Source organism: Monodelphis domestica, chromosome 7 (genome assembly GCF_027887165.1).
Source record: "Monodelphis domestica isolate mMonDom1 chromosome 7, mMonDom1.pri, whole genome shotgun sequence".
Lineage (NCBI taxonomy): Eukaryota > Metazoa > Chordata > Mammalia > Didelphimorphia > Didelphidae > Monodelphis > Monodelphis domestica.
In genome coordinates, this window is record NC_077233.1 from 115,216,369 (window position 1) to 115,233,337 (window position 16,969).

At 34.7% G+C, this 16,969-nt stretch overlaps 1 protein-coding gene across 16 annotated transcripts in view; it reads right to left on the reverse strand.

Annotated features, from left to right (window-relative positions):
* CCDC171 (coiled-coil domain containing 171) overlaps positions 1-16,969 on the reverse strand; it is a 543,314-nt gene that overhangs the window by 509,182 nt on the left and 17,163 nt on the right. For 11 of the 16 annotated variants that reach the window (XM_056805336.1, XM_056805345.1, XM_007499595.3 and 8 more), the window contains exons 2-3: positions 13,737-13,886; positions 6,858-6,996 (exon numbers count right to left, since the gene is read on the reverse strand). In XM_056805336.1, coding sequence (XP_056661314.1) covers positions 6,858-6,996; positions 13,737-13,777 — 180 coding nt within the window. In that variant the 5' untranslated portion in view covers positions 13,778-13,886. The remainder of the gene's footprint in view (positions 1-6,857; positions 6,997-13,736; positions 13,887-16,969) is intronic. The other 5 variants (XM_056805339.1, XM_056805341.1, XM_056805342.1 and 2 more) reach the window with 3 other exon arrangements.

A 16,969-nucleotide genomic window follows, 5' to 3' on the forward strand; every position in this document is an offset into this window, starting at 1 on the left:
ATGACAAATATGAAGAATATAAAGAAATACATTTAAATTGATCTGTACCAAGATAAAGTGAAAAAAGCAAAACCAAAAGAATATGTACACTATGTATATTAGGAAAATAACATAAGCCCCAAAAGCCTGATAAACTTACAACTGCCTTAGGAAACAAGGGCTTAAGAAAAATCATTATTTATTGATCTTCAATTTATTTTTATTCTCACTAGATAGTAGTCATAACATATATGCATTTAAAAACTTTAATTTTCCCCATTCAATTTTTCTTTCAAAAAATAGAATACTGACTTCCAGTCAAGATGGCGGCTTAGAGAAAGCTAAAGTTCAGATCTCCGGAAAACCCTTCCCGACCGATCTCAAACTATAAGCTCCTAAAGCACCGAAATTCAAAACAATCAACAGCATAGACCCTGGGAATCCTCCTCCTGGACCTGGACCTGGATCAAAAGGTACGGCCCCCCTCAAAAGCCAGAACCCGAGATCACTCGGACCTAAGGGGTAGGAGCGCAGAGTCCAAGGCTCCGGGAAGCCGCAGCCCCACCCCCAGCAGAAAGCAGGGTCTTCTGAAACAACAGTGGGCCTTCTATCCGAGTCCCAGTGAAAGTCACTGCCCTCGGAGCTCTGGGAAGTCAAGGCCCATCCCCCCCGCAGAGAGCAGGGTCCTCTGAAACAACAGCAACCCTCAGGGCCGACAAAACAGCCTCACGGCCAGCTATTCTGAAGGCAACTTCCGGAAAGCAACCCGACCCAGTCCAGTCGAGGGGGCACCTTAGCAGCAGGGAAGCAGATAGAGCCGGGGGAGAGTGTGGCCCCCTGGTCTGACCCTTCCATTCCAGTTCCAGTGAAAGTCATTGCCTGAAGGCATACTCAATTTAACCTAGGGAAAGCTCATAGAACCGACAATCTGCCCAGGACTAAAGCCTCTGAACACCAGACAGAGATAAGAAAAGCTAATCCTCCACATTCAGTGATGGCAAAGTCCACAGAAGCACAGAAGCCCCAAAATACCAAGAAAAATAAGAAGAAAGGGGCGACTTTGGACACATTCTATGGAGCCAAAATACAAAATACAGAGGAGATAGAAGATGATATACAAGAAAATGCTCCGAAAGCTTCCAAAGGAAATGGAAACTCTCCACAAACCCATGAAGAATTTGAATCAGAAATGACCAAAAAGATGGAAGCCTTCTGGGAGGAAAAGTGGGAAATAATGCAAAAGAAATTCACGCATCTACAAAACCAGTTTGACCAAAGTGAAAAGGAAAAACAGGCTTTAAAGGCCAGAATCAGGCAGCTGGAAGACAACGATCATGTAAAAGAGCAAGAATTAATAAAGCAAAGTCAAAATACCAAAAATTAGAAGAGAACATAAAATATCTCACTGACAAGGTGACAGATCTGGAAAACAGAGGGAGAAGATATAATTTAAGAATAATTGGACTTCCAGAAAAGCCAGAAATAAACACCAAACTCGACATCGTGATACAAGATATAATCAAAGAAAATTGCCCAGAGATTCTAGAACAAGGGGGCAATACAGCCACTGACAGCGCTCACAGAACACCTTCTACACTAAACCCCCAAAAGACAACTCCCAGGAATGTAATTGCCAAATTCCAAAGCTATCAAACAAAAGAAAAAATCCTACAGGAAGCCAGAAAAAGACAATTTAGATATAAAGGAATGCCAATCAGGGTCGCACAAGACCTTGCAAGTTCTACTCTGAATGATCATAAGGCATGAAACATGATCTTCAGAAAGGCAAGAGAGCTGGGTCTTCAACCAAGAATCAGCTACCCAGCAAAACTGACTATATACTTCCAAGGGAAAGTATGGGCATTCAACAAAATAGAAGACTTCCAACTTTTTGCAAAGAAAAGACCAGAGCTCTGTGGAAAGTTTGATACCGAAAAACAAAGAGCAAGGAATACTTGAAAAGGTAAATATTAAGGAAAGGGGGAAAATGTTATCTTCTTCTTTTACTCAAACTCTCTTCTATAAGGACTACATTTATATCAATCTATGTATACTAACATGTGGGGAAAATGTAATGTATAAATAGGGGGTAAAGAAAGACCAAATAGAATAATCTTTCTCACACAAAGATTCACATGGGAAGGGGAGGGGAAGAAAACTCCTATAAGAAGGAGAGGAAGAGAGGGGTTTTTTACTTAAACCTTAATCTCAGGGAAATCAACTCTGAGAGGGAAAAACATCTAGATCCATTGGGATCTTGAAGTCTATCTTACCCAACAAGGGTAGGGAGAAGGGAAAACCAAGGGGGGGAGGGGGAGAGGGAAAACAAAAAGGGAGGGAAAGAGAGGGGGGAGGGGGAGGGAACAAAAAGGGAGGGACTAAAAAGGGAAACATCAAGGGAGGGGACAAGGGGGACTGATTCAAAGTAAATCACTGGACTAAAAGGTAGAGCCGAAGAAGAAAAGGTTAGAATTAGGGAAGGATATCAAAATGCCAGGGAGTCCACAAATGACAATCATAACTTTGAACGTGAATGGGATGAACTCACCCATAAAACGTAGACGAATAGCAGAATGGATTAGAATCCAAAACCCTACCATATGTTGTCTTCAAGAAACACACATGAGGCGGGTTGACACCCACAAGGTCAGAATTAAAGGATGGAGTAAGACCTTCTGGGCCTCAACAGACAGAAAGAAGGCAGGAGTGGTAATCATTATATCTGATAAAGCCAAAACAAAAATAGACCTGATCAAAAGGGACAGGGAAGGTAATTATATTTTGTTAAAAGGGACTTTAGACAATGAGGAAATATCATTAATCAACATGTGTGCACCAAATAATATAGCACCCAAATTTCTAATGGAGAAACTAGGAGAATTGAAGGAAGAAATAGACAGTAAAACCATATTAGTGGGAGACTTAAACCAACCATTATCAAATTTAGATAAATCAAATCAAAAAATAAATAAGAAAGAGGTAAAAGAAGTGAATGAAATCTTAGAAAAATTAGAATTAATAGACATATGGAGAAAAATAAATAGGGATAAAAAGGAATACACCTTCTTCTCAGCACCACATGGCACATTCACAAAAATTGACCATACATTAGGTCACAGAAACATAGCACACAAATACAGAAAAGCAGAAATAATAAATGCAGCCTTCTCAGATCACAAGGCAATAAAAAATAATGATTAGTAATGGTACATGGAAAACCAAATCTAAAACCAATTGGAAATTAAACAATATGATACTCCAAAACCATTTAGTAAAAGAAGAAATCATACAAACAATTAATAATTTCATCAAGGAAAATGACAATGGTGAGACATCCTTTCAAACCTTTTGTGATGCAGCCAAAGCAGTAATCAGAGGTAAATTCATATCCCTGAATGTTTATATTAACAAACAAGGGAGAGCAGAGATCAATCAATTAGAAATGCAAATGAAAAAAAATCGAAAGCGATCAAATTAAAACCCCCGAGCAGAAAACCAAACTAGAAATCCTAAAAATTAAGGGAGAAATTAATAAAATCGAAAGTGATAGAACTATTGATTTAATAAATAAGACAAGAAGCTGGTATTTTGAAAAAACAAACAAAATAGACAAAGTACTGGTCAATCTAATTTTAAAAAGGAAGGAAGAAAAGCAAATTAATAGCATTAAAGATGAAAAGGGGGACAGCACCTCCGATGAAGAGGAAATTAAGGCAATCATTAGGAATTACTTTGCCCAATTATATGGCAATAAATATACCAATTTAGGAGATATGGATGAATATATACAAAAATACAAACTGCCTAGACTAACAGAAGAGGAAATAGAATTCTTAAATAATCCCATATCAGAAAATGAAATCCAACAGACCATCAAAGAACTTCCTAAGAAAAAATCCCCAGGGCCTGATGGATTCACCAGTGAATTCTATCAAACATTCAGAGAACAGTTAATCCCAATACTATACAAACTATTTGACATAATAAGCAAAGAGGGAGTTCTACCAAACTCCTTTTACGACACTAACATGGTACTGATTCCAAAACCAGGCAGGTCAAAAACAGAGAAAGAAAACTATAGACCAATCTCCCTAATGAATATAGATGCAAAAATCTTAAATAGGATACTAGCAAAAAGACTCCAGCAAGTGATCAGAAGGATCATTCACCATGATCAAGTAGGATTTATACCAGAGATGCAGGGCTGGTTCAACATTAGGAAAACCATCCACATAATTGACCATATCAACAAGCAAACCAGCAAGAACCACATGATTATCTCAATAGACACAGAAAAAGCATTTGATAAAATACAACACCAATTCCTATTAAAAACACTAGAAAGCATAGGAATAGAAGGGTCATTCCTAAAAATAATAAACAGTATATATCTAAAACCAACAGCTAATATCATCTGCAATGGGGATAAACTAGATGCATTCCCAATAAGATCAGGAGTGAAACAAGGATGCCCATTATCACCTCTACTATTTGACATTGTACTAGAAACACTAGCAGTAGCAATTAGAGAAGAAAAAGAAATTGAAGGCATCAAAATAGGCAAGGAGGAGACCAAGTTATCACTCTTTGCAGATGACATGATGGTCTACTTAAAGAATCCTAGAGATTCAACCAAAAAGCTAATTGAAATAATCAACAACTTTAGCAAAGTTGCAGGATACAAAATAAACCCACACAAATCATCAGCTTTTCTATATATCTCCAACACAGCTCAGCAGCAAGAACTAGAAAGAGAAATCCCATTCAAAATCACCTTAGACAAAATAAAATACCTACAAATCTATCTCCCAAGACAAACACAGGAACTATATGAACACAACTACAAAACACTCGCCACACAACTAAAACTAGACTTGAGCAATTGGAAAAACATTAACTGCTCATGGATAGGACGAGCCAATATAATAAAAATGACCATCCTACCCAAACTTATTTATCTATTTAGTGCCATACCCATTGAACTACCAAAATACTTCTTCACTGATTTAGAAAAAAACATAACAAAGTTCATTTGGAAGAACAAAAGATCAAGGATATCCAGGGAAATAATGAAAAAAAAAAACACATATGATGGGGGCCTTGCAGTCCCTGACCTAAAACTATATTACAAAGCAGCAGTCATCAAAACAATTTGGTACTGGCTAAGAAACAGAAAGGAAGATCAGTGGAATAGACTGGGGGAAAGTGACCTCAGCAAGACAGTATACGATATACCCAAAGATCCCAGCTTTTGGGACAAAAATCCACTATTCGATAAAAACTGTTGGAAAAATTGGAAGACAGTGTGGGAGAGACTAGGAATAGATCAACACCTTGCACCCTACACCAAGATAAATTCAAAATGGGTGAGTGACTTAAACATAAAGAAGGAAACCATAAGTAAATTGGGTAAACACAGAATAGTATACATGTCAGACCTTTGGGAGGGGAAAGGCTTTAAAGCCAAGCAAGACATAGAAAGAATCACAAAATGTAAAATAAATAATTTTGACTACATCAAACTAAAAAGCTTTGGTACAAACAAAACCAATGTAACTAAAATCAGAAGGGAAACAACAAATTGGGAAAAAATCTTCATAGAAACCTCTGACAAAGGTTTAATTACTCAAATTTACAAAGAGCTAAATCAATTGTACAAAAAATCAAGCCATTCTCCAATTGATAAATGGGCAAGGGACATGGATAGGCAGTTCTCAGATAAAGAAATCAAAACTTTTAATAAGCACATGAAGAAGTGTTCTAAATCTCTTATAATCAGAGAGATGCAAATAAAAACAACTCTGAGGTATCACCTCACACCTAGCAGATTGGCTAACATAACAGCAAAGGAAAGTAATGAATGCTGGAGGGGATGTGGCAAAGTAGGGACATTAATTCATTGCTGGTGGAGTTGTGAACCGATCCAACCATTCTGGAGGGCAATTTGGAACTATGCCCAAAGGACGACAAAAGAATATCTACCCTTTGATCCAGCCATAGCACTGCTGGGTCTGTACCCCAAAGAGATAATGGACAAAAAGACTTGTACAAAAATATTCATAGCTGCGCTCTTTGTGGTGGCCAAAAACTGGAAAACGAGGGGATGCCCATCAATTGGGGAATGGCTGAGCAAATTGTGGTATATGTTGGTGATGGAATACTATTGTGCTAAAAGGAATAATAAAGTGGAGGAGTTCCATGGAGACTGGAACAACCTCCAGGAAGTGATGCAGAGCGAGAGGAGCAGAACCAGGAGAACATTGTACACAGAGACTAATACACTGTGGTATAATCGAACGTAATGGACTTCTCCATTAGTGGCGGTGTAATGTCCCTGAACAATTTGCAGGGATCTAGGAGAAAAAAACACTATTCATAAGCAAAGGATAAACTATGGGAGTGGAAACACCGAGGAAAAGCAACTGCCTGACTACAGCGGTTGAGGGGACATGACAGAGGAGAGACTCTAAATGAACACTCTAATGCAAATATTATCAACATAGCAATGGGTTCAAATCAAGAAAACATGTAATGCCCAGTGGATTTATGCGTCGGCTATGGGGGGTGGGGGGAGGAAAAGAAAATTATCTATGTCTTTAATGAATAATGCTTGGAAATGATCAAATAAAATATTATAATAATAATAATAATAAATAGAATACTATTTCTACAAATATTTAAAAGACAATAGAAAACTAACACAATATATAATAAATTCACTGATAAATCAAATCTTGGCTTCAAATTTAATGAACGAGCTAAACATCACACCACCACTTTAAGTAATTACTTTCACAATAGAGCAAATAATTCTAGATGTTCTTCCCATTTCCATATTAAATTTTTCTTTGACTACTCACACAATATACAAAACCTACCTGGGCATTGTGGTTAGTTGTCAAGTCTAATTTTTCTTTTTTTGCTCGATGGAGTTTCTTTCTCAGATCTGTAATGAAATCCAAATCTGACTCATTGCTTCTATGCATTTCTTTTAAATCAATAGCAGTATTCTTTAACCTATTAAATGAAATTATAAAATATAATTAAATGCTAGCTGCCTAGGAAACAAATGGGCTTTACATGGGTAGTATAAAACATCTCTGGCTTTGGCCACTTCTCTTAAACTCTTCACATCCTCTTAATCTTCTCAGAGCAAAATAACCGAAGCTCCATATTATAAATTTCTTGAAATAAAGAATGGTTTCCAAGAGTACAATTAATGGCATTTCAAACTTCTAGATTCCAGAATGGACATCATCATCTTCAGAAGTGATTTCTCCCTTGTAAGGATCTCCCATTTACTAAATTATTCTTTGAGCAAACCCAACAATGCATAATTTTTATATTTATTTTATATATTCATTTTCAGTACTCAAAATGTTATAGCTTTACCATATAAAATGGAAAATCCAATTTGTATTCAGAACTCTTAAAATCAATTCAGCTTCCCTCATTCCCCTCTTCCCTCCTTGACACAACAGTAAAACTATAAAGTGGTGATCACCATGGTATTCCATCCATTATGTTAAAATTCTTAGTAATTTCAGATGCGGGGCCAATTACAAAAGAGCAACTTTTTTTGTATTGTTCTTACAAACTCAAATGTATATAATGATACATATATTCACTTAGGGAAATTCTATATTGCCCTTTATACACATAGGAGTATACTAGCAAATATCTAGTTAACTGAGAGTAAACTCACTGAAGTAATGATAAATGTAACTCATTTCTTTAGCACTTTGAGGTTTAGAAAAATACTTTTGCTATCTTTATCACACATAAATTTATAGTGATGAAACTATAGCAAGAACATATCTTTATTCATTCAACAAGTATTTATCACATAACCATGCCAAAGTATTAGGTGATAAAAAAAATGTAAAAAATGATCACTGTATTCCAGAATCCTACCATCTATTTGGGGAGGAAGATATGACATCTACTAGCCTAAGAGACAAAAAAAAAAAAACTACAAAAAGAATATAACTGAATCCCCAATATATAGCAATATAAAGCTACTTAACATAATGATAATAAACCTTTCAATAGCCTCAGAGAACATAAATTTATTATAACAAAAATTAATATTCAAAACCTTATAAAATTATAAAAATATTTTACATAAAATATTTTATATGTGATATCCTGTAATATATAAGTATTTTACATGTTTGCATTATAATGCATAATTAATTATAGTATTGTATTATTATATAATGTTGATATTTAATAATATATTACATATCAATAAAATTTTTAGCAAAAATTTAGCCAAAAAATTAGAAAAAATTTAGCAAAAACAATTTCAATGTCAAGAATCTCTCTGCTTGTTCACAAGTTGCTTTTATAGACTTTGGGAGATGACTAAAAATAGAACAAGACATTACATGATGGGTCATTTTCAGAAGTGGGGAACCTCTTAGGATTAGCTACAGAATATGTTCATCAACTATTAGCATTTTGTCAGCAGACTGTACCGAGGTCATCAATCATCAGTGACTTTTTATCAGTATTTTGAGCTTTGAATTTTCAATTAAATATTGACAGAATATTGTCAGCAATATTCTGGGGCTACAGTATGTAGGGATATTTATGACAAGGCAACTGTGAATATTCAAGCTTAGTTCTCTCAAGATCAATCATGTGTGTATGTGTGTGTGTGTGTGTGTATGTGTGCGCGCGTATATATAGAGGTGCTAATATAGTAAGTCTCTAACATTGGAAGGTATAAGCAAGTATAATAAACTATAAATCTATATTATATGTCAAATAAAAGTAATATAATCAAGCAATTCATAGTGGTTAATTATTAATACATTACTCTTATTCCTACAGTAATAACTAAATCATACTTGTACTTAACTCACTAAAAAACTTATGCTCATTAAATCACAATAAACTGAGTAAACACTGATTAAATTGAGGTAGTAAGGCTATCAAAATTATTCTTGCATTTCCCCTTCCTATATGGAAATATATTTTTTAAATGTTCATATTTTTTAAATCCACAGATTAGCATTTTAATAATCTATTGAAGGTCAGAGATTCATTTATCTATGATGCAGTTGGTTTTTTTTTAAGTAGCATTATTTGGAATGAGCGTAACCAAGTTTAAATTTAAAAGAATGCTCTTAATACAGATGAAATAAAACTTTTAAAATTTTTAAACAACTTAATGTTTTGATAACAATAACAATCTACTTATATCCTCAGTAGTTCAGAATAGTGCTTTTCAATCTACAAATATTTACATTTATAAACTTTTAAAGCATTTGTTTTGTTTAATTTTAAATTTTAAGTTCCAAATTCTCTCCCCTCTTCAACCCTGCCCTGAGACAATAAGCCAACTGATACAGATGTTACATGTTATATTTGCAAACATTTGAGAAACAAACCTGGTAATTTTTTTAGTTTTAATAACAAATTTCCATATAAGTTTTCTAAAGACATATGATCCATCCCTCCTTTAGTCCCTCCCCACTCTCAAAACTGACAAACTATTCAATCTGAGTTATACATGTATTATCACACAAAATATATTTCCATATTATTCATTTTTGTAAGCAAATAATTTTATAAACCAAAACCCCAAAACATATACATAAATTAACAAGTGATAAATTATGTTTTCATCTGCATTTCTACTCTAATAGGTCTTTCTCTGGAGGTGGATAGCATTCTTTTTCATAAGTCCTCAGAACTGTCCTGGATCATTGTATTGCTATTAGTAGCAAAATCTATCAAATTTGAACCTTCCACAATATTGCAATTATTTATAAGATGTTCTCCTAAACCTGGTAAATTTAATCAAATCAAAAGGCAAAACACTTATTTTTATAAAACAAACTATATTAAAATAGAACTATGTTATAAATAAAAAATTTCCAAGAAATAAAAATAACATTCATATAACCCTTTAAATTTTAACATTAAAAGTCAAAGAACAACCAGCAAGGAAAGAAAGAAGTTCTGAACAAGAGAGTTTAGGGATCAATATTAGGAAAAATAAGGTTAGCCCATATCAGGTTGAGATATATTAGAGCGTTAGGGGCTCATAAGGAATTATCCTTACATGGAAAATATATAAAAGACAAAGAAACATTAAGAATGTAATTTGTTTTCTAAGGTGGTAATTAGTAGAAAATTATCTACAGAAAGGAAGAAGGTCATTTAGAAACCATGATTTGTCTATTTTTTAGTACTGTTACATAATATTATAGTGAGAGAGCTGGAAGGGAAGTCCCTTACAGGCCACAAAATCCAAACCCTTCAATATAATTTTGAATATGAAATTCAACTAATATTTATTTATTAAGCACCGACTACGTAAGAGGTGCCATGTTAGATGCTAAAGATACAAAGACAAAAAAGAATACTGGTCACTGACATCAAAGAACTTCAACATACCTCTGAAAAGCATTGGACTTAGTATTTCTGAAAGGAATGAATTAATAGATTTGAAAAGGTTATTTAACATTAAAAGTACTTAGAATCAGATTGAATTGCTTACCAGCCCTGGGATGAGGGAGGAAAGGAGGGAGGGAAACAATATTTATCCTATAACTTCAGAAAACGTATATGGAAATTTGTTATTACATGTAATTGGTAAATAATAATAATAAAGAAAAAAATCATGGATCATAAATTTAAAAGTAGGAGGGACCTTAAACGCCATAGAGTCTCCTTTGATACCGAGTAAGAGGCAGCCAAAAAAGACAAAGGGACATATAAATCTAATAAAACATATCTCTTAAATACACTAACAGATTCATTTGAAGTAAGAAGTTTATCTTTTAAAATGTAAATACACCTGTAAAAATTGTTTACCATAAGTCACTGATGTCTCCCTCACTATAAATTAATATATGTAAAGGTAAATATAGTGTAGTTTGATAGAATTTATCAGAAGAGACTTCAGTACAAATATGGCCTCTAACAACTCATTTAACCTCTTCAAGTCTCAACTTCCCCTTCCCCTACAATGAGGATAAGAATTCTTAGAGAACCAATAACCACAGACAGAATAAAATACCTGAGAGTATACCTGCCAAACCAAACCCAGGAACTACACAATTATAAAATAATCTTTATACAAATAAAGTCAGATTTAAGTAATTGGAGAAATAGTAATTGTTTATGACAAAGCTAATATAATTAAAATGAAAATCCTACCTAAACTAATCTATTTATTCAATGCCATTCCATTTAAATAAAAAAAACTTAAGAAAAAATTATAATAATTCATTTTGAAGAATAAAAGATCAAGAATATTAAATGAATTTATAAAAAAAATTGTAAAGGAATGAGATCTAATAGTACCAGTTTTTAAACTGTATCATAAAGCAATAATTATCAAAACTATCTGGTACTAGCTAAGAAACAGAAAGGCAGATTCATGGAACAAAGACATACAATAAACAGTATTACAAGATTATAGTGATCTTGTATTTGACAAAAGTAACAATCTGGGTTATTGGAATAAAAAAATCAATATTTGGTAAAAACTGTTGGAACAACTAGAAAGAGTTTGGTAGAAACTAGGTATAGACCAATATCTTACATAATTCACTAAAATAAGATCAAAACAGATACATGACTTAAGACACAAAAGAAGATATCATAAGCAAATTAGAATAGGGAACATACTTCCTATCAGATTTATGGATAGAAAAGGAATTTATAAGTAAACAAGAAATGGGGAGAACTATGAGATCTAAAATGGATAATTTTTATTATACTAAGATTTAAAATTTCTGTACAAATAAAACCAATGTAGCCAGAATTAGAAGGAGGGGGTGCAATTTTGAGACAGTCCCTTGGATAGAGGTCTCATATCTAAAATATGTAGAGTACTTTGTCAAATGTATAAGAATAAGAGCCATCCCCCAACTGATAAATGGACAAGAGATATGAACAGTATTCTTAACAATACAATGATCTAAGCCAGTTCTGAAAGACATCATAAGAATGCTACTTCCAGAGAAAGAAATTGATGGAGTCTGAATGCAGATTAAAGCATACTTTTGTGCATGTTTTTATTTTGGGGTTTTGGTTTTATTTGAGTATTCTCTCACAACTTGATCAATATGGAAATATGCTTATCATGATCATACATGTATAACCTGGATCAAAAAATTCTAGGAAGGAGGGGGGGAAGACAATTTGGATCCTAAAATTTTAGAAAACGTATGTTTAAAATTGTTGTTACATGTAATTGGGGAGTCAGAAAGACTGGGTTGAGATCCCATTTCCTGCTAGAGTTTGTGTAATTTTTAATAAGTCCTTAATCTCTCTCAAATTCAATTTTCTCACCTATAAAATAGAGAAATTTAACTCAATACTCTCAATCAGCTGTGTCAAACTCAAATAGAAATAGGGACCACTAAACCATATATAAAGATCCCTGCAGCCATGCACTGACTTAGAAAACTACACCTATGTTCTATTGTATTTTTGTTTATTAAATATTTCACAATTACATTTTTATCTGGTTTAATCCCTCTACTTTGCACCTGCATTTCTAGTTAGCTTCAATTCCTTGGAACAAAACGGTACTCTCAGGTTAAGTTTATCTCTTCTAAACTCACTACCAGGTAAACTACTCAAGCTTTGATTGATGCCACCTCCCTCAAATTACTCTCTCCTCTGGAGGGTAGGGAGAAATACCAAACTCCTCCCAAATATCCTCCTTAATAGAGGACAAAAACTGGACTTCCAGCATTCCTTAGCTTCCCTGACCCTCCCTAGCTCTCTCCCTCTCTCCCTTTCCCCTTTCCATCCCCCCTTTTAGTCTCCTAGTGAGTGTTACCTCCCCCTTTAAACAGTAAGCTCACTGAGGGGAAGAGCTGTCTTTACTAATTGTATCTCCAGGTCTTAGCATAGTGCATGGCACATAGTAGATGTTAAATAAATGTTTATTGGATTGTAATCATGATCAACTGTGAAAGCCTTAGTTACACTAATCAATACAATAATCCAAAATAATTACAAAGGACCAACGGTGAAAAATGTTATCCACCTCCAGAAAGAGAATTGATGACTTAGAAGTTCAGTTTGATGGAAATGTCTTTCACTTTCTTTGACTTGCTTTATTATTTTTTTTGGCAACTGTTTTATGTGACTTCACATATATAAGTGACATATTGCTTGCTTTCTCAATGGCTGGTAAGGGGGCCAGGAGAGAATTTGGAACCCAAAAAGTTTTAAACACATCTTAAAAATAAATGAATTTTTTTTAAATTGGATATTGGCTCACTTCCAGAGGCACATTTGATATCTTTTGCTCTAAATGATCTCTTTCAGCTCAAAGACACTATGAAAAAAAATCTCCTAACAATCAATAAAGATATACAGTTGCTAAGGAAAACAAAGTACTGATTCCAGATGACAAGGGATGAAGGAAGGCATAATTTTAGCCCTGAATGGAGCAATATATCAAAGGAGAGGAGGAATGGATAGCCAAAGGGCAGCATATTGATAAAAGACAGCAGAAGCCAGAAGTTAGAAGGGTTCTAAAGATAAATTTTACATCCTTAATAATACTGTCTATAGCCCTGGTTGTTTTTGTTGTATTTTTTTTCCCTGAAGAGGGATAAGGGAAAGTGGGTTTTCCTATCTTACCCAGGTTAGAAGTGCAGCAGCCACTCACAGGCCTAATCTCAAAACTGATTGATCAAACAAGTTTTTTTAATATGAAATTTTATCTTAGCCACTCCTATTATAGTATCAATTAAAGGAAAAAACTTAAGGATTACCTTTGGATTTCAGCATTTATATTACTTGAATTGATGCTCATGATGATGGCGTCTGTTAATACACAGAATTTTTCTTAATTTTTTACTTTTAGATAATGAAAACCTTCCAAGATGTCTTTCATTTTAGAAATCAAGTAGATACAAAGTAGTCTGTAAGAAACAAACATATTATTTCTCCCAATAATAGTGACAAGTTATTGCTGAACAGAATAGAATATGAAAAATAATGTGGTTCTGAAATAAATTAATTTTAAGATCCATAAATAGAACCTAAATTCTCTTCCTCGTGGGTTCTTGATTCCCAAAGACCAATCCTTTTCATTAACAACTTATTCAGAGAGGGCAAGTGACCAAAAAGATCAAAGAATGATCAAACAGATGATTCCTTTTCTATTTTCCATTGCCTTTTTACCCATGAGACTGAGAGGGTTAGAGAGATGGGATAAGAGGGGCAATCTGAAAAGAAAAAAAAAAAACCTTTCCCTTTCTTTCTGCTACCTTTCCTCAAGAATGAGTCATCTGAATAATATATGATCGATCATTTGGAGAACAAAACTACTACTTATTAGGAAACAACAGGTAGATAACTTACAAGGACACTAATGACCTCTTAATTGCCAAATCCAAAAAGAGCCTTTTCTCAATCCTCATTCTTCTTGACCTCTCTTTACAGCCTGTAACACTTGGTCACTCTCTCCAATTTGATAATCTCTTCCCTCTAGGTTTCCCCAAAAGCACTTTCTTCCAGTTTTGTTCCAGCCTCTCTGACTATTCTCTGTATCCTTTCCTCAATCCTCTTCCATCATGCCCTATCCTCTTCTCTTCTCCTTCCATACTACTTCACTTGGTGACCTCACCAGCTCAGATGAAATACCATCTCTATTCTGTTGATTCTCAAATCTGATTATCCTGCCCCAAACTCTCTGCTCCTAACTCCATATTCACATCTCCAACTGCCTTTCAGACACTTGAACTAGATGTACAATAGACATCTTAAATTCATTATATCCAAAACAGAACTCATTATTCCCCCCCCCCCAAACATTCCTCCTCTCATCTTCCTCATTACCCTCAAGAATGCCATTCTCCTAGTCCCTGAAGCTCAAAATCTATGAGTGATGCTGGATTCTTTACTATTTCTCACCACCCACATCCAAGCTGTTGACAAGGTTTGTGTATTTCACCATTCATTAGACATCTCTCCAATATGCTCCCTTCTCTCTTCTAACATTGCCATCATTCTAGTGCAGGCTCTAACTACCTCTTGACTAGAATATTTCAATAGCCTGCTGGTGGGACTACCTGCCTCAAGTTTCTTCCCACTACAATCTATTCTTCATTCAAACACTAAAATGGTTTGCCTACAATGCATCATCCCCTTATTCAATAAACTCCTGTGGCTTCCTATGGCCTTCAGGGGGAAAAAAAAAAGGAAAATGTTCTTTTTGGCATTCCAAGTTCTTCATAACCTAGTCCCCTTCTACCTTTCCAGTCTTCTCACCCCTTTCACCCCCTCAATAGTACTCTTTAATTCAGAATAGTCTTCTGGATGTTCCACAAACAAGACACTCCGTATCTCACCTCTAGGCATCTTCTCTGGCTACCCAGCATGCCTGGAATGATCTCCCTCCTCCACTGAGTCTATAGATGTCCTTAGCTTCCTTTAAGTCCCCTAAATCCCACTTTCTTCAGAAAACTTTAACTTCTTAATTTCAGTATTTTCTCTTTTAATTATTTCTACTTATCCTGTATATAGCTTCTTTTGTTTACATTTGTTTATACATTGTCACCTCCATTAGATTGTAAACTTCCCAAGGAAGGGATAGTCTTTTGCCTCTTTTTAAATCCCTAGAACTTAATGCAGTGCCTCACATAGCAGGGTCTTCACAATTGTTGACTGAATGAATAAGACAAACTGTAAGATCAATCTGTTTTAAGTAAGCATGTATTTCAGCATGGAATCCTTATAGTATTCTGGGGCTTGACAAAATTAACAGTGTTACCTACCAAGAGAAATATCTGGAGGAACTCACCAACTATAGAGAATCCTTCTTTCATTTGTACTGGTGGTAAGACATTCTCCATTACATGCATTAAGCCATTCTCCAAAAATCCAATCCCATTTTTTGATATCTTTATATTCAGCTAGTCACTTCTCAAATCTGACTTTCTTCTGAAGCAGCAATGAAAATTCTCTTTATGCCCTTAGGTCTTCACTTACATACCTGTCTTTATATCTTTAGCAATGGTTTTTATATTCCTTCTCATCAGTATCATTTGTGCCCACATCAGTTCCTAAGTAAATGCTTTTTGACTAGCAATATATCACTGAAGACACTACCACATTCTCATTCACCCAGACTCAAAACCTAGGTGTCATCCTCTATTCCACATCTAACCCCCTATATCCAATCAGTCTTATCAAGTTTTGACAAGCCTATCTTTATAACATCTCACATATCCAACTCCTTTCTCTTCTCTGACACTAACACTACCATGGTTCAAGCACTTATCACCTCGCACCTGAACAACGAGAGCCTTCTTCTGTTTGGTCTACCTATTAACTCTTCCCCATTCCTGCACAGCCTCCTCTCAACTACCAAAGTGAACTTCCTAAAAAACAAATCAACAAACATCAGATTACCTCCAGGATCAAATATAAAATTTTCTCTTTGGTTTTTAAAGCTCTTTAAAACCTGACACCTTCCTACCATTTCAGCCTAAGACCTTACTTCTCATCATACATTCTATAATTCAATGACACTGGCCTCCTTCCTATAATGAAAAATATTTGTACAAAAATACTTATAAGCCGAACTCTTTGTGGTGGCAAAAAATTGGAAAATGAACGGTGTCCTTCAATTGGGGAATGGCTGAACCAACTATGGTAGATGATGGTGATGGAATACTATTGTGTAATAAGGAACAATTAACTACTTGATCTTCATACAAGCTAGAAAGACCTCCACAAACTGATGTGGAGAGAAATGAGCAGAACCAGGAGAACATTGTAAACAGAAACTGAAACACCAAGGCACAATCATTTGTAATTGACTTTGCTTTTAATAGCAATGCAATGATCCAGGACAATCCCGAGGGACTTATGAAAAAGAATGCTAACCACATCAATAGAAATAACTGTGGGAGTAGAAATGCAGAAGGAAAACATTTGATTTATCATTTTATATGAGTATTGGATGTGGGGGGTTGATTTTTAAAAGATTATTAAAAAA